Consider the following 18,946-nt stretch of genomic DNA (forward strand, 5'->3'; position numbering starts at 1 on the left):
CTGCTTTTGGTCTGTTTTTCTCAAGAAGTCCTGTATGGTTTATTCTATCACATTCTGTGTATTTTAAGTTAAAAACTACACATGTAGAACCTTGAAGTGGTGTGGTATGAGCTTTTAAAAGAAATCTTTTGCTATTTGAAGCTAGTGAAGGAGAATGCAAATGGATGGAAACTGACAACTAGGTTGAGTGACAGTTACCTGGTATTTCTTCCATACCTCCTTTTCCTGTTGCCACCTGACTTGAATTGCCATCACATTATTTACCGTAAACAGAAAGGGCAGTGGTTTGGTAAACATAATAATAAGATCCAGTGCAAGTTTGTCAGATGTAACACAGTTGAGATGGTCAGAGTATAATTTCTCAGTGAGTGAAAGCATCCTGGCTTTAGTTCTGAGATATGTGATTATTTTGTTTTTTTTTTTTTAAGATTTATTTATATGTACACGTAGTTATCTTCAGACACACCAGAAGAGGGCATCAGATCCCATTACAGATGGTTGTGAGCCACCATGTGGTTGCTGAGATTTGAACTCAGGAACTCTGGAAGAGCAGTCGGTGCTCTTAACCACTGAGCCATTTCTCTAGCCCTTATTTATTTAGGTTTTGTTTTTTTTTTGTCTTTTTTTTGTTTTGTTTTGTTTTGTTTTTTTGTTTTTCTTTTTTTCGGAGCTGGGGACCAAACCCAGGGCTTTGCGGTTGCTAGGCAAGCGCTCTACCACTGAGCTAAATCCCCAGCCCCCTTATTTAGGTTTTTAAGGATGGTTTTTGTGTGTAGCTGTAGTTTTTCTGGAACTCATTTTGTGGACCAGGGTGACCTGAATGTTGAGATTATAGGTGTGTGCCTCACCATCTGGCTAATATGTGTGTAAGGGAGAAATTTTTATTGTATGGGTGTCTTAGTTGCATGTATGTGTGTGCACCAGTTGCAAGGAAGCCAGAAGGTGGTATGGGATTCCCTAGAACTAGAGAACCGTTATGAGCTGCCATGTGGGTGCTGGAACTCCAGGTCCTCTGGAGTCATCCTAATTGCTGAGCAATCTCTAGCTGCCTACTCCTGTGGGAGTGAGAACCGCTCTGGTATGTATGTGTAGGAAATGTTGCTCATCTTGAAGGCTTAGTTGTCAGGTGCTAATTTGGTAAGCATTTGATAGCAGAACGTCTTAATATTTGAGTGCTTTTGGAGTTGAGTAAATCCTCAAAAATGTGTTATAGGAAATTTAGGGGCTTTTCAAAGGACTAATTAAAGATCCAGGATTTCTGGTTTTATACCTTAGGACTAGACAGGCATACTTACTGGGGAATAAAAGTTAAAAAAAGCTTGTCTCAAAGTGGGAGTCAGGGAATGAGAGCTGGCATTTTGGGATGAGTTTTGGGAAAAGATTTGAGAACTCAGATCACGGACGGTAGTTGATCCTTAACAGGCTAGATCTAGGAGTAGTGGTGTGCTTGTTTACCCGGGGAACTGTTGACATAACACTGGCAGAACCTAGCATTCTCTACCAGCCATCCTTTCTAGTACACTAAGGGAACTGACAGGTTGAAGTATTAAAGTACTAAGACCTGAGATTGGAGAGGTTAGTGATAATTTTTGAGATGAGAGTCTCACTGTCTGGCTTGTGCTATGTATTATATAGACCAAACTGGCCTTTAACCCCTGTACTCGCCAGTGCAGCATGTGCCACCACAGCCTCGATAGACTTATGAAAGGATATTTTAGGATTAGTTTTCTTTGTTTTTTTTTAAATCTATTTCTAAGGATAGTTTGAAGCCCCAGGTCAGCCTTTCCTGAAGGCTTAGATTGGTTTTTAGTTTATCACATCTTGTACATAGATTCATTTGGATATTTAGAGAAGGCATTGAGCAGATGAGCCCCAAAATGTAAAAAAATTAAATATTTTTTACGTTGCTTATTGGCACTGTTGTATAACTGGGCTGGCTTTGAACCTAATGTAGCTGATGACCGGCCCAAAGATGCTTGTGTTAGACTGCACTAACAGACTGGTGCTGTGCTTTGCTTGGTACAGTGTAACGCAGACTGCCTTCAGACCGAGGCAAGTGCTTTCAAGTGGTCTGCCACTGTGCCATTTTAAGAAACACGTAAAGGTGAACCTGATTTGTCCATTCTTTTTTTTTTTTTTTTTTTTTTTTGGTTCTTTTTTTTGGAGCTGGGGACCGAACCCAGGGCCTTGCGCTTCCTAGGTAAGCGCTCTACCACTGAGCTAAATCCCCAGCCCCGATTTGTCCATTCTTAAGTGCTTGTTAATCCTGCAGATTTGTCAAACAGGTACCCTGATGTGGCTTCAGTTGTACACTGATGGGAAATACAAAGAGTAGTTTACCATGTTTAACTGTATGCAATGGGTAGTTTATTCATCTTTCAGTGTTTTTAGTGTCTGAGTAAACAGTGAAAAATGTTTAGATTTCATAGAATATAGCGGTTTGAATATTTTTCCGTCTAGTTCTCCCAAGGTTTTGGAGTGCTTGATGCCACCGATTGTAAATTGGTAGAATGGGTGTGAAGTGGAATTGTGTCGGCTTGTTACTCTGTTTTTAAGAATTCTTGCTTTCTGGTATTTGAAACCCTTCGTAGTGGGTGGCAATTTTGGCCTATTTGCTTTTTTTTTTTCTTTTTCTATTTTTTTTTTCTTTTTCTTTTTTTTTTTTTTTTCTTTTTTCCGGAGCTGGGGACTGAACCCAGGGCCTTGCGCTTGCTAGGCAAGCGCTCTACCCCTGAGCCAAATCCCCAACCCGGCCTATTTGCTTTTGTTCCTCTTTGTCTGCTTGGTATTGATTGTAATTGAACCCAAGTCATGTGGCAAAGGGGGAAAAAAAAGATTCTTTTGGTAAGTTAGAACTAGGAGTTGCACTTTATTTCATTTTGAGTAACATGAAGCAGGTTGTGGATGTTTAATGAACAAAACACCTGCTTACTGGAAAGTTTGGAAATAGTGAAGTTAATGTTTATCAGATGAAGCTGTTTGGTTCAGCTTTCATAGAGTTCATAGCCACTGAAAAGTGTTTTTGGTTTCTTGAGACAGTCTTGTTTTGTATACTTAAGGTTGATCTTGAGTTTCTGAGCATCGGGATTATAGGCAGGAACATTTTTGCCTAATTCTTGTTTATCTTTTAAATAGAAAATTTAAACAAAAAGCAAATTGGTATGGGTTACAGTTACTGGATAGATAGATGCCCTTCTGTCTCAGTTCATGGCTCCATGGTTCTGATGGTTTGCCCGAAGTGCTAGACAAACATTCCGGCAACGTCGACGTTCGTTCCTTTTCTTGCTGCTTCGAAGTTTCACATTCTAATTTGCCATCTGACCAGAATTCAGGCCATTAGGGGAAGGACCAGGTTGGAGAGGAGGAATATTCCCATTGTGGGTACCTTTTTCCAGAGCTGCTGGAGTAGCATCCTCAGTTGCAGCAGCTTTGTAGGTAATTTTTGTTTGGTCTGTAAGGTTAAAGAGAGAATGAGTGTAAAACTGGCTTGGATGAGGATGGTCCCTATGGGCTCATTTGAATGCTTGGTTTTCACTTGGAGGAGCTGCTTGAGGATTAGGTATGGCCTTGTTGGAGGTGTGGCTCATTGGGGTTGGGCTTTTGAGGTTTCAAAAGCCTGCATGTCATTCCATTCCCATTAGCCTTTGCCTGTTTATGGATCAGGCTCATTTATGCTCATTTACTGCTCCAGTGCCCTGCCTGCCTGCCAGTCCATGCTCTTTGTCGTGATGATAATGAACTCTAATCCTCTGAAACTGTAAACCTAATAAACTCAGCTCACAGCAAACTTTCAAACTTTCCTGAGAAAAATAGCTAAGACAGACAGCCAAATGCAAGAACTCTTGAGGGAGCGCTCTGTATTTGTATCCACCATCTCCTCCCTTTCAGGAAGATTTGCTTTTCCTTTGAGATCCCTAATGTGGTGCACTACAGTAAGATGTTCTGTGTGGTATTTTCATCACTGTAACAACTCGTGTACACATAGGAAGTAGAGCAAAGGTAGGTTTAGGTGAGTAATAGTGACTTAAATTCTGAAGGACTTGCAAGGTAGGAAGAAAGCTTTTGAATGATCAGACTTCAAACTGCCCAACCCCTACCTTCCTCAGCCTGAGTGTGCCTCCCCCTCCCCCAAAGGTGGTAGTGGTGAGGGACTTTGAAGGTAGGAGTCAGAGTCCTCCATGCTCTCCCTCTACAGTAGAAGAAATGGGTCAGATAGTTTTCTTTCAGTTTTGGTGCTGGGGTTTTAAGTATTGGCTCTCTTAGGTTTCACAGATTGGAATTTTCTAGACTATCACATTCAAGGTTATTACAGATCTTTCTGGGACTACAACTTTAAACCTGGAACCTTGATGTCTCTGCCATCTCCTGTGCTGTCTGTTACAAGTGTTAGCTGAGACTCAGCAACGTTTGAACCAAAGCAGTTGGTGGTTATGTAGAGTGAACAGCTCTTTTCCTGATAACCAAGATGACGATTGCAAAGGGAACACTGGCATTTGCTAATATAGTGTGATGATGTCACCAAAGTTTGGTATCTGTCTTGAGGTGCAGTTCACAGTTCCTGGGGTCAAAAAAGAATCTCATCCTTGGTTTTGCAAATATGCAGTAGAGGAAATTGGGTTAGGACATAGATTTTTTTGTTTAAAAATAGAATTTTTGTTTAAAAGACAGGTTTCTGTGGAGGTAACTCTGGTTGAATGCTTTCTTAGCATACCTAAGGTTCTGGGTTTGATCTCCAGTACTAAAAAGACATGGCTGGACACAGTACATAATGTTGAATTTGAGCACTTGGGGGCTACCTCTTGTTGGTAGCTCAGGTCCAATGTAGCGGCAGTATTCGAGGGAGATGATTCAATACTCACCCTTTGGAGGCTTGATTTTCTCATAGCACCGGAAGATAATGATGATGAGAAGTCCTTCTGCAAGCTGGAAAATCATGTAGAGGAGAGGAAAGAAGAAAAGTGGCCCAATGACTTCAGGGGGGAAGGTCACATTGAGGATGGTAGAACAGAGTTGAATGTTTTGGAATCCTGTTTCCATGCTGATGGTGCGTCTGCAGCTGTGAGTGGGGGAGAAAAGCAGTGCTCAACAAGACAGTGGGCAGCTCTTGGGCCTGCCCCTTCCCCTTCTGATGCTTTAGTCCTACAGCATCCAGCATAGGAAGATGGGATTCAACCCCAAGAGTGATAGTGTTGAAAAGGTACAGAGAGTTTATAAAGGCTGTGTTGCATGCATGCATGAGTAAGCACATGTATGTGCTTGTGCCTGTTTGCACACATGAATACTTGGGACTACTTGGCCTTGTCTATACTAGGCATGTACTCTACCACTGAGCTACATTCCTCCAGCCCCGAGGAGGCCTTTGAATAGTTGGGAAATTTTGTCTGCTCTTACAGAATTGCTAAGTTTAAATTTGAAGGTGACTGGCAGGTGAAACCGGAAGAAGCCAGTATCCTTTATTAGCACGTTATATTAATTAGTCTTAACAGTTGTACTTTGATCAGATAGTGGGAGATTGAAATGTTGCAGACTTCATCCTGGGCCTCTTTGTAGTTTATGTATCTTTAATTCTAGACCTTGTAATTAAACATTAGCCCCATTATGTATCTTTGGAACTTGCTCCCCCAATTTTGCTTTACATTTTGTGGGTTGAAGAGCAGGATGTTTTACTTACACACATTCACCTGTGTGTTAAAGTACTTATGGTATTTAGTGTGTTACAGAGGATCACTCTGAGGGCCCTTGGTGCTGTGGCCATTGTGCTCTGTAGCTCCCAGAAGTAGTAGGACTGTATGTAGTACTGTGGTTATGCGCAGCCTTTTGCCTGGGTGATACAAGCACAGTCATTTCATCTTTATCAACAAGGTTGTAATAGTGGATTTTGTGTTTTGGAAATAAGTTTCTCTTAAAATGTAGGGGGCGGGGGGATTCTACTAATGCATCAGCTCACAACTTGTAGGTCACTACCCTTTTTGGGGGGTGGATGACTCTTTCAGGGGTTGCCTAAGACTTTTGGAAAACAGACGATTCATAGCAAAATTTGTTACGAAGTAGTGACAAAAATAATTTTATGGTGGGGTCATTACATATAATATGAGGAAGTATATTAAAGGGTTGCAGCATTAGGAAGGTTGAGAACCATTGTACTAATGTTTTAGACTCCCACAAATACCTGTTTAGGCTGACAGGAGGAAAGGCTCCCTTCCCACAGACCCTCAGGTTGAATGTTTTTTTACAGTGGCTGTGTAGGCTGACAGGAGGAAAGGCTCCCTTCCCACAGACCCTCTGGTTGAATGTTATTTTACAGTGACTGTGTTTATGAGTTGGTTGCACTCTAGCTAAAGACTTGAGCTTGCAGTACCATTTAGCATAACTTTGGATTCAAGCCTTGTTAGAATAAGAATGGGCAAGGAAAGAAAGTATTAGCATTGACATTAAAGCTACTCCAGGGCCTTCGAACTCCCAGGGGCTATTTCAAGGTTGGGAGAGAGGGCACACTTTGCCTTTACCACCCTCCCATTCTCCTCCCAACCCCCCTGTATTTCTCATTGCCCAAGGCTCTTGGTTAGTTGGTGCCTTGGAACATATGCTAGGAAAATGTGCTGCCCATATCTCAAGCTTCCTTATTCTTTATCCTTTCCAAAGAGACTTAAGAGACTCTGAGGACAGTGGGTCCTAGACCACCTACCTTGGATTGAGTTGGAAGAGAGCAGAGAGAATGTAACCCATCAGAAAGCCAGAGAAGGGCATCAGGGAGGAGGTAGCCAGTAAGTGTGGTGTCATGACGAACATGATGCTGTTGCCCACATTGATGACAGAGAGGGCTGTGACAGCCACAGAGAGGAGGAAGGTGATGATCATGCCTCCCTGGACATGGGGACAAAAGAGACCATCAGAAGGCTGGGAGTGGGCACAGAGGAGTGAGGAGACATGGTAGGAAATGGAATTTGAAAACCTTTATCTTCCCATTTCTTTGGATTTCTTATTAGTAGTTAGAAAAATATTTGGCTAATACTTTAATGACTAAAATTCAGCCAAGCACAGCCAGCTGCTTTTCACATAGCTCCAGAGAGCTGTGAAGTTCTTAATGAAGTGTGTAGTTGGGAAGGGATGAGATTCTGGTCCCATGAAGCTGAGAACATTTTAGTCCATATGTATACATTTGCACAAGACTCCATACACATATTTTGGAGCTGGTTAGAACCAGTCATATTTCTCAGCTTCCATTACAGGGAGAGACTTAAATGTTTCAGCCTTTCTCAACTTGTGGATAGCGACCCCCCAAAGGGATCGAGTGACCCTTTCACCCTTAGGTCCCCTAAGACGATTAGAAAATACGGATATTAGCAAAATTAGTTAAGTAGCAATAAAAATAATTTATTGTTGGGGTTCACTGCAACATGAACTGTACTTGAGGGTGCAGCATTAGGAAGGTTGAGAACCACTGCTTCAGGGTGAACTGTACATTAGGAAATTGCCAAGATTCATTTAAAGCAAAGCACATACACATGGTGGTTGCTTGAACCAGGTAGTCAACCTTTTTACTCCAAATGATGTGTAACCCTAAAAAGTCAGCTTGCTTGTGTGACCTGGAAACTAGATGAGAAAGTTTCAAAAATGTGTCCTAGCGTTGTAAACTCTGCAAGTCTGCCGTGCCACTCCCCCGCTCCCACAGGTAAGTACTGTAAAAGCAATTTATTGGGGGTAGTGGCATGGTTTTAGAATAAAAGTTAACTTTACAATGACATCTTGTACACAACTTTACTAGGTGGGTTCTGGAGAAATGACTGCTTAATGTTTTCGTCATGAGACATAGGATGTAAGCTTTCAGAGTGTTTCCATGCTTTTTTGCAGCATGCTTCAAAATGACAAAAATATGTAAGTTTAAGTCTCTGCTTTTAATCTTGAATAAAGTGGCAAAAAAAAAAGAAAGTCAGTTACCATGTTACTTTGTAGTGTTTATGTTGATGTCTTAGTTTCCTTTTTATTCCTGTGTGGATGTTCACTTGTTTTGCTGCAGCCAGTGTGGCCCAGGCTGGCCAACTTACTATATAGAAGAAGCTGACAAAGCTGAGTTCTTGGAGGAATGTTGGAGTCTCACATTCTTCTAAGGGCAAGCAGTGGTCTTTCTTCCTTCACCCTGGACAGGAAATGCTGGAAGTGTGTATGCTTCCTCTCGGTCTCTTCTAGCTAGGGAAATCCTCCAAGTTTGCCCTGTTGTTTTCTATTTGCCTGGCCTTTGTAAATCCCAACCTCTGTGTCTGGCACAAGTCTTAAAGACTACCAGACTTGTTTGCCTGCTATTGTTGGATTTTATTTCTCTTGTATGTAACTTTTTTCAAATGATAAACTCAGAAGACCCAGCTCTCAAGTGTATGGTAGAGACTTTAAGCATCAAGGAGCTTAGGTTTAATTTGTTTTAATTATATGAAGGTGTGTGTGAACGTGTGTGTGTGTGTGTGTGTGTGTGTGTGTGTGTGTGTGTGTGTGTACACGTGTGTGTACAGTGTTCACTTTCTCCTGACTCTTAAAAAAAAAACTATGCATGTTATAGTCCCATAAAGCAGTAGATACACCAAGGATAGACTTATTGTTACATTTATAATCAGGAAGGGAAGTCTGATTTGAGTGTTGTCACCATCTCCCTACATGTCCACATCTTAAAGCAGATCAAGGGGTGATGCTGCTAGGATGTACTGTGGCCTCAGGATGTGGAACCTTAGGATGTGAAGAAAAGGCTTAGTGGTCAAGTGCTATATCCTGTTCTGTCTTGGGACGAGTTTACATGACCCCAAGGGCTCATGACCTGTTGCCCTTGCCAAATGACCCTGCATTCAACTAGGACAGCTAGAGTGAACCTCCCTAGGCAGCCTGTGTGGTGGTAATTACTCAGTTACTGTACTCGTACAGGGCCCTTAGTTCTTACCTTAAGGATGTAGGGTACATAGTGTGGCCTTTTGGACTTGAGGACGATCCCTATGGTGCAAGGAATGAGAACTATGACTAGTGATATCATAATGCCTTTGTAGGGCACCTTGTCCTTAAGGTCTCCATCGTAGATGCCTTTGCTGTAGACGTATAAGAGGAGTGGCATCATGCCCAAGGCACTGAAGCTGGAGCAGGTGGTCATCACGATGCTGAGCAGTAGACATGGGAGGAACAAAGGAAAAGCCAGTTAGAGGTTTCAGTTCCTTCTGCGCCTGGCACCCACCGTGCTGAACACCTTGTGCTCTCTTGGGCGGTAAACGTACTGTTCTTTTGCTTATAGAGAAGCTGAATACTAGAAGGGTTTTGACTTATTGCACAGTCAGTGGTTGACGAAGATAAAAGAAGCCCAAGCCTGTCCAACTCCTTCAAACCCCATATATCAATGGAGAAGGTGCATCTGACTCAAATAAAAGGCATTTTCTTGATTGGTGTGGGAGGGCCCACCTCACTAGGGCACCAGCCCTGGGAAGCTGGATGCTATAGGATAGCAGACTGAGCAAGCCACAAGGAGCAAGCCAGTAAGCAGCACTCCTCCATGGCCTCTGCTTCAGTTTCAAGTTCTTGTCTTGACTTCCTTCAGTGGTGGGCTGTGATGTGGAAGTGTCAGCAAAATGAACCCTTTCCTCCTCAAGTTGCTTTTGGACACGCTAGTAGATCAAGATTAGAAACCCTAATTAAGACAGATGAAGAAAAACATTAACAAGATTTAATGTTATAAAAATTTAGTATACCAGCATTGGAGTATCCTAACTGGAATGATGCCTATAAAAGGTTTATTATTAAAAAGTTTAGTGGTAAGCAGCTTTAAAGATCTATAATAAAAGGTCGAAGACAATCCGTTATCACGTCATACATTGCAGTTCACACAGGAAGAGAAGTGGAAATGTGTAAGAAGAGAATATAAACTTTTTTTGGGGGGTCCAATGATGGATACAGGAAATTTTCCATCATAACGATTAAGAATTAAGAGGATTATAAACATGAGCAAGGTAAGATAAACGTGAGCAGTCTAATTGGGATCAGACAATAGATTTTTTCAAAAGATGGCATTTATAATCACAAAATTATATGAAAAATTAGAAATGAGTTTCAAGGAGATAAAAGGTTTTTACTGAGGAAATTAGAAAGGTAAGAAGAGACCTAAATAAGAACTGTCTGTGTCATAGTCATGGTGCAATGAGACAAGATCATGATAGTGGGTGAAGTTTGGGTGAGAAATCGTGTACTTGAACATTTGATTCCCACTTGGTGATGCTATTAGGGAAGGTTATATGACCTCAGGAGGGAGAGCTTTGATGGAGGATGTGTGTCACTGTGGGTGGCCTTTGAGATCCTGTAGCCTGACCCCATTTCTGGTTGCTTTTACTACATTTTAATTTAATATGTAGATGAAAATCATCCAACTTCCCATGCCTACCATCCTCCCTTCCCTACCTCTTGCCATGTCTTCCCTATTCTGGTGGATTTGATCCTTCTGGAAGTATAAGCCAAAATAAATAGTCTCAAACTTTGTGTGTAAATGCTGGGAATGTCGCCCGTTAGCACTGGCAGCTTCCAGAGGACCTGGATTCAATTCCCAGCACCTACATGGCCACTCAGACCCCATATGACAGCTCACAACTATTTGTAATTGCAGTTCCAGGGAGATCTGACCCCCTGTAGAGAGGGCACCAGGCAGGCCCGTGGTTCATTTGTACCCTACACAAGTAGACAAAATATATGTGCAAGTGCACACACACCACACCCCACAACACAAACGTGTATAAATGCAGTGCAGAGTTTGAAAATTTTGTTGATTTGAAAGCTGATTTTAGGGCTGGGGAGATGGCTCAGTGGTTAAGAACACTGACTGCTCTTCCAGAGGTCCTGAGTTCAATTCCCAGCAACCACATGGTGGCTCACAGCCATCTGTAATGGGATCTGATGCTCTCTTATGTGTCTGAAGACAGCGACAGTGTATTCACAAACATAAAATAAATCTTTGAAAAAAAAAAAGACCGGGTTACTTATAAAAACAAGTTCTAAGTTGACTTAAGGTTTCCATGTGAAAGGCAAATATTTTCAAGTTTTTCAAAAAACATAGGAAATATCTTTATAAACAGTAAAGAATATATTAAACCTTTAGTCAAGAAAAAAACGAGTTGCCTAGGTTAGAAGCACTGTGCGAGGCATCATTAAACATGCATGTGAGTCCATGCTGTGAAGAGACAATATATTCAATCCACTCTCGAGGCCAGCTTAGTCTCCAGAGCAGGTTCCTGGATAGCCAGGGCTACAAGGAGAAACCATGTCTCAAGAAGCAAGCAGGCCATGACAAAGCTGATGATTCTAAATAAATAGAAAACTCAGATTCCCCGCTTGAGGAAGAGTGAAATGGAGTTAGGTCCAGCTCCCTTGCTGAAGATGTGGGAGTCCCGTGATTCCAGTTCCTGCGTTTACTCCAGGTGCTCTCACTTGGGAGCAAGGGAGCCATGCCTATGAAGCAGGCCATGAAATCAGGGCTGTCTCACAACGGATGAGTGAATGCCACAACCCACACGCTGTTCAAATACACGCAGTAGTTATTGTATTGACATCCTAGCTGTGCCGGCTGGTTTTTGTGTCACAAGTGAGGGTCATCTGGGAAGGAGGAGTCTTAACTGAGGAAATGCCTCCATAGAATTGGCTTGTTCACAAGGGTGTTCTCTCCATTGAGGATTGGTGTGAGGCGCACACACACACACACACACACACACACACACACACACACAGACATACATATGGTCCAGACATACATGGACACATACATACATGTACCACATATAGGCACACACATTAAAAAAGGGGGTGGGGTGGGGTGTTGGGGATTTAGCTCAGGGGTAGAGCGCTTGCCTAGCAAGCGCAAGGCCCTGGGTTTGGTCTTCCGCTCTGAAAAAAAGAAAAAAAAAGGGGGGGGGGTGATAGAGGCTTGTAATCTCAGCAGTCAAGTGGGGGCAGGAAGATCAGAAGTTCAAAGTCATCTTCAGTTGAGTTCAAAGCTAGCCTGGGCTACATGAAATTCAATCTCAAACAACGTAAAGCAAAACAAAACAATAACAAAAAAATGTATAAAATGTTCTTGGAGATGGGGAGCCAGGTGCTGGGAGGTACTCCCTTAGAGGTGGTGTAGAGGGAATGAGATTGAGGTGAAGTCTATGAGGGCTTCTGTGCAAGCTATTGGTCTCTCTGTAGAAGAACAGCTTATAAATTGTGTGTGTGTTTTCGTGTCCAGAGAAATCATGCTTGCTCTGGCTTGGTGTGACAGGAGTTCGGGAGTATGTTCTAAGACTCTGGAGCTGTGTTCCTAGACGCTCAGGTATTTGCTCTGCAATCACAGGTACCCGGGGCTGTCAGAGGTATCCATCCCCAAGCTGCCGGTGTCTGTGACTGTTGTGATCTTCAGTTTATCCTGAATAACCCAGATGGGGGGTGACCTTCAGGTTCTAGCCCTTGAGATTGGAGCCATCACAACACTGTGGACCTGGTTTCTGGTTACGGTGGGACGGATGACATGTTTGTGTTTTGATTTTTTCCTTCCTCCATATGTTCTTAATTATTTTTGCTTTTTCAGACAGAATCTTATGTGTACTAAGAGTGATCTTCCTTCACTTTCCCAGGGCTGGTATTACACGGTTGTACCTTACTTTATAAGTTATTTTGAGATGGACTCAAGCATCCTCCCACCTCAGCCCCCAGGTAGCAGGAACGACAGGCTTGCGCCATTGTACCCAGCCTCTTGCATAAGATTGAGTGCATCGCCTAGGCCCTACTTTTGGGAATCTGTAAACTCAGAAGGAATGAAGGATCAGATGCACTTGCTGAGGACACCGGGAAGTGACCAACCAGACCCTATGGTGAAGCGGGAAATGTGTTGGGATCCCAATGGCTTCCTGTGTGACAGTGGGCAACTTGTAGGGATCGTTGCTTCCCTAGCTGCTGGCTCGGGCTCTGCAATGGGATCAGCAGGTTAAAAGGAGCTGGGGAGCTTGAGGAGGGAAGAGTAGCCCAGGCTCTCTCCACGATGCTCATTTTGGCTAGCCTAGGCATCTGTGAGGTAGGAGCTGCCCTGCTTGGTTGCCTGCTGGTCCCATCTCAGACTTAATCTATTTGGAAGACAGAATAACGGTGAGAGGGCCCTGAGCTGGCTCTGGACACAACTTTTGCCCAGCTATCGGGAGATCTTTGGCAGGTTTCTTGACTTCTGTTTCCTAAGGAGTAAAACAATAAGAGTCTCACCATTTACTTCTAACTCTGGGACATTCTGAGCTTAAAGAGAGGCCTCAAAGTAGGCCTAGGAGCCACATTTGACTCTTGGACACTGCTTGCTTTGCACAGCCTTTTAGATATATTTGGATGACTTGATGATGTTTGAAAATTTGGAGAGTTCACCTAAAAATGGCGACTCAATCTTCTCTTGAAGAGCAGAAAGCTTGGGGCTGAAGAGATGGCTCAGCTGCTAAAAGCACTGGCTGCTCTTCCTGAGGACCAGGGTTCAACTCCCAGCACCCACACAGTGACTCAACCATCTATAGCTCCAGTTTCAGGGGGATCCAGTGCCCTCTTCTGGTCTCCATGGGCACCAGGACATACAAGTGTCTTTACATACATTCAGGTGAAGCATTCATACCTATAGATTTATTTTAAAAAGGAAAAGCAGCCAGGCATGGTGGCACATGCCTTTAATCTCAGCTCTTGGGAGGCAGAGGCATGTGGATCTCTGAGTTCGAGGCCAGCCTGGTCTACAAAGTGAGTCCACAGACCCTGTCTTGAAAAGTCAAAGCCAAAACCAAACTAAGCCAGCAAAAAGCAGGAAGCTGTGATGGCATGAATTTTTTCCTGTACAGTACATTAAGTCTGTTCAGAGAGGCCAGTGCCTTTGAGACTGGTAGGCAGCTTCCAATCACTCTGTCAATGAACAGGCTAGCTCTCAAGACATCTATAGACGCACCAGCTCTAAAGCCAGCCAGCCCCTGACCAGAGGTGCTAAGCCTTTCCTCATCTGTGAATGTGGTTGGTTATGGCACTCCCTCCTGTATGTTACCAATCCGTGTCAGTCGCCAAAACAAGGACCAGTGCAGGACGTATATACGGCGGACAACATGAGTATCGAGGGATTAAAACTGGACTTTGCTGGGGGAGGGGCTGGAGAAACGGCTCAGTGGTTAAGATTACTAGCTGCTCTTCAGCTGATTTGGGTTTGATTGCGAACACCCACGTAGCCATTCACAGCCATCTGGAACTCTAGTTCTAGGGGGATCCAGTGCCCTCTTCTGTCTCTCTTGGGTACTAGGCACACAGTGCAAAGAGACATACATACACATAAAAAAAAAAATAAGTTGGGGCTGGGGATTTAGCTCAGTGGTAGAGCGCTTACCTAGGAAGCGCAAGGCCCTGGGTTCAGTCCCCAGCTCCGAAAAAAAGAACCAAAAAAAAAAAAAAATAAGTTTAAAATTTGACTTTGTCGAAAAGAGTGTTTCGTGAGTGGTTCTCAGCATTGCTGCCATTGCTATAATATTGCACGTAGGAACTTTTCAGGACAGCTGGGATTGAAAGTCTGCCAGTGGGATCTGAGGCCTGGTTAATGTGTATGCGAATGACAGGTTTGCTTAGGAGGAAGAGGCTTTGGCAAACGGTGGCTGCACCAATGCTCCTGGTAGAGTCTGGGATCTAAAACCAAACACTGAGCACAGTGCAGGAGCCATCTCCTTGATCTTACAACAAGCTAGGTGCAGTGGGAGGCCTCCTAGGGCCTCCTAGTGGGGCTGATTAGAGAGGGGCATCATTAACAGCCACCAGTTGATGAGAATGTGATACTTGGTTACACTTAAAAACTTACCCGTTATCCTTCATGCTGTCCTATCGGCTGCTTCCACAGATACACAGATCCCCAGAGTGCCCCCTTTCTGACTAATGCGACTACGAATTCCTTCTGCACCAGAGCTGAGGTTTAACCTGGACATCTTGGAGACAGATAAGGCTTACAGGACAGCATGACTAATGTCTTGCCCCTCCTTCTAGTTGCCCTCATGCTGCCTTGCCTCATCAGGAGAGACTTCTTGGTTGGTTTTCCTTGTAAAGTTTAGTCACAGGCAAGGTGGCCACGGAACCAAGTAGATTGGCTTTGGGTTCCCTCCTTTACTTGACACTGAACGTCTCCACTGAGAGCAAGCCCAGAGGGAGACTGGCTTAAGTCCGAGGCTGTGTTTCTGTGGTGAGTTCAGCCATGGTGTGGGCTGCCCAAGCGAGCTGAGAGGGCCTTCTCTCCTGGGCATTCACTGCTGTTGGTTGCAGCTGTATGAAGGACAGATAATCCACCAAGCCTGAGGAGTCCGGCTCTTCAGAGTGAGACCTCACTGGTTTCTGGTCAGGATGTTCTAGGCTCAGGCTATTGTTAGCCTTTTCCCTGCTTGTTATACTGAGTGAAGCCCAGTCTAACCTGGGCAACTGCTGGGACCTCAATTCTACATGAGGTTTCTTTGGATGGCAATCTCACCACATCTGACACATCTGAAGGGTCTTAGCAGATACTCTGGATGCCCAGATACTGGAGAAAGAGCCTTTGGAATCTCTTCTCTGCAGGAATTTAAAATGTTTGTTTGGTTCCCAGTCACGTTGGCCTGCCTGGAGTGTTCTGGACCCATTATGGCCCCTTTTAGATTTTCAGTCTCAGAACTGATACACCATGTCACATTCAGCTGCCTGCAGTTCTGAGGTACTCTTTCATTGAAATCTCCTTTACAGTGGTCCTGTAGAGACTTCAGGGAGTTTAGGGGTGTCTAACCTACCTCTGGACCAGCTTAATGTTTTTTACTTGTGATTTTTAAAGCAAAGAAACTCCAGAGCCTGCCCCAACTTAGCATAAGCCTTTGGCATTCAACACCAACCTCAATCCAGCTCTTACACCCCCCTCTCCTAGCTCCGGCATAGATCTTCTCCAGATCATGACATCTTTGCAGCACCCCATGCCACACTGCTCCCTCCTAACCCTCTGTCCTACCTGAGGTTCATGTCCCCCTTCATGGCCAGGGTGAAGAGGTTGGACAAGTTCCCCCCGGGAGAGCAGCCACAGATGAGGATGGCCAGAGCTTCAATGTTGCTCAGGTGAAAGATCTTGCCGAGAAGAAAAGCAGCGAGGGGCATGATGCCAAACTGGGCCACCAAGGCAACGATCACCCCTTTGGGCTTCCACAAGTGAGCCTTGATCTTGCTGAATTCCATGGTGCAGCCCAGTGAGAGCATGATAAGCAGCAACATTAACACCAGGATGATGCTAAGCGCCTTGTCTGTGGCCCGGTGGCCAAAGCCAGGCGGCAGGGAGAAATTGAAAGGGGCTGATACGTTGTGCACCTCCATCCTCTGGCACAGCGAACACGGCCCTCGCTCTCTGCTGCTGTCCTTCCTTGCCCAGAGCTTGCTGGATGTTTTCTTCAGTCAGTCCCCTTTCAGGACAGAGTTTGTGGACAAAATGTGGCTGTGGGCAAATAAAAGATTAACCAGCAGAACCACAGTTGTGGTTATAAGAGCCCATAACCTTATGCCCCGGATCTCCTACCTTGCTCAAGTTTCCTGACCTCTGTGACTGCCTGGTGGCACTCATACCCAGCCCAGGGTTGACTCTTCCCCTTCTGCGCATACTTTCCTCATAGTGCTTCTGAGACCCACCCATGACCTGCAACAAAGCAGGTCTACTTTTCCCTTCAGTTCCTGCTTCAAGCTCGGTCTCTGAGGCTTCAGGCTGTTTCCTGAGTAAAGGTGCCTTCCCTATGCCCAGTGAGTCACCATCTGTTGTCAAGAGAAAGAGACTGTTTTGCCTTTGTTTTCCTCCTCTAAGTGGCAAAGGCTAGAGGGCCATGGGACAGGATGGGGGGATGCGGTGTTGCTGTCTTCAGGAGAGGATGTGGCCACGACTTTCTTCCTCTGACACCTTGTTTTGTGCCCATATCTGGAACGTACGTGTCCTGTTGGTGTTGGTATTGGTGTTGGTGGTGGGGCACCATGAATCCTTGAAAGACTTACTTATCTCCAGAGGGGGAAAAACTTTCTGAGGTGCACTGGGCTCTTGGAAGCCTGGAGACTATGCAAAGCACAGCTCACAGGAAGCTCCAGTTGTGAAGACCAACTAACTGGGGCCTGAGGTATCCATGGTATCGAGAAACTTTTGAGAAGGAGGTGAGGCTGTGTTAATCTTGAGATTTACCAGATAGGAAATTAATTCCACTATTTTGGGCCATATTTAAAGCAAGCTTTATTGACTGTTGAATACTGACCAGGACATGGGCTTCGGGCAGAACCAGATCCTGGAATGTTCCAGCTGAGTACCCCGAGGTACACATGTAGAGGGGTTTCTAAAGACTGATCTATGAACCACTTTCCCATGAGGCATTGTTATTTTTCCAAGAATGACAACTTCTGATCTTCTAGGAAGTTACCAGGTCCTTGGGCAGGTGGGGTGTGCACGCTCATTTTGGGCATTTCAGATGGGCAGTCTTTTCTTACGATGCTCCCAATGGCTTTATTTTTTTGCATGCTGCACCCTGTCCCTCACGATGGAAGCCAGGTGGGAGGCACACCTCAGCAGCAGCGTGAGAGAGGCAGGTACAGCCATCCTGGGCCTCACTCCCCCCCACTCACCTCAGCAGTGAGATAGAGTCGGTCTGTCAGATGTACAGTTTCCTCTCGGCTGTTGGGAACCCCTAGCCTTGTGGCCTTCTAATTGCTGAGATCTGGGATAATGCATAATCATTTTATTTTGGTCTTAACATGTAGCCCACATGGACTTGAACCTATGGTGCTCATGTCTCTTCCTTTCCCACGCAGAGTGAATAGGCTACTGTGGTTTGGGGTAGTGACAAGTTTGTGGCTTAGTGTTAATTACTTGGAAACAAGAGCTCCTTCACACTCTTGCTCTTGTAGGTTTGGTTCCCAGTATCCATGTTAGGAGGATTAAACCACCTGCAACTCCAACTTCAAGGGATCTGATCTTCTCTTCTGGCCTCCACAGGTACCCATACTAACACATGGTGCCTCCCCTCCCTTTCCCATACATATATTTAAGATAAACTAAAAAAGAAAAAAGAAAAGAAAGTGAGAGATTTCAGCAATGGCATTGGTGGCCTCTGGAACCATGTACAGATGAGGATTCAAATGTAGTCCACACAGACCAACATCACACCCATGAGGCAGCTGCTCCCCGGAGTTGTACGGTGCACAGCATGGACGCTGGCCCTAGGCAACATGAAACTTCCCTTGGAGAAGTTTCTGATCCCTTCTCCTTGGAGAGTCTCTGATGTGGATGTTTTCCTGATGTTTGAGTTGGACTGGGCTCAAGAGAAGGGCTGGCAGAGGGCTGGCAGAGGGCTGGGCAGTGTATGTGGATGCTAATTGTTGGAAGACGATGTGATTAAGGTAGCAGTCCACCATGTCTGGGTAGCTCTCCAAGCTTGATGCAAAATGGAGGAGTCCCTTTCTCAGAGGGGCTTCCCCCTTTCCTCTGACTTCATCTGGAGAGTGTCTCTGAGCAGGTGCCTGACATTATCTGGAGGACAACTCTGTTCAGAGCTTCCTGTAAACACTGCATGATTTCAGCACCTAAGTCCCCCTGAGCTTTTGCCGCTAAGTGATAATTAGGTGTCAATCAGCCCTCCTGCCTTAATGTAACCCTAAGAGCCCTTATCCTACCCCTGAAACAATAAAGTTGAGCTATGTCTTAGGGTTTTACTACTGGGAAGAGACACCATGACCAAGGCAACTCTTATAAGGACAACATTTAATTGGGGCTGGCTTACAGGTTCAGAGGTTCAGTCCATTATCATCAAGGCAGGAGCATGGCAGCATCCAGGCAGGCATGGTGTGAGTTCTACATCTTCATCTGAAGGCTACTGGCTTCCAGGCAGCTAGGATGAGTGTCTTAAAGCCCACGTCCACAATGACACACTTCCTCCAA

At 44.6% G+C, this 18,946-nt stretch overlaps 1 protein-coding gene across 1 annotated transcript; it reads right to left on the reverse strand.

Annotated features, from left to right (window-relative positions):
• Positions 1–2,851: 2,851 nt before the first annotated feature.
• On the reverse strand, positions 2,852–16,477 carry Slc10a1 (solute carrier family 10 member 1). The gene is made up of 5 exons (NM_017047.2): positions 16,001–16,477; positions 8,924–9,134; positions 6,686–6,864; positions 4,860–5,056; positions 2,852–3,451 (listed from the first exon to the last, which is right to left on the reverse strand). Exons 1-5 carry the CDS (start codon positions 16,354–16,356, stop codon positions 3,306–3,308), a joined length of 1,089 nt encoding a protein of 362 aa, NP_058743.1. The 5' UTR covers positions 16,357–16,477; the 3' UTR covers positions 2,852–3,305.
• Positions 16,478–18,946: the final 2,469 nt, after the last annotated feature.

The sequence above is a fragment of the Rattus norvegicus genome, chromosome 6 (assembly GCF_036323735.1).
Source record: "Rattus norvegicus strain BN/NHsdMcwi chromosome 6, GRCr8, whole genome shotgun sequence".
NCBI classification, from domain to species: domain Eukaryota; kingdom Metazoa; phylum Chordata; class Mammalia; order Rodentia; family Muridae; genus Rattus; species Rattus norvegicus.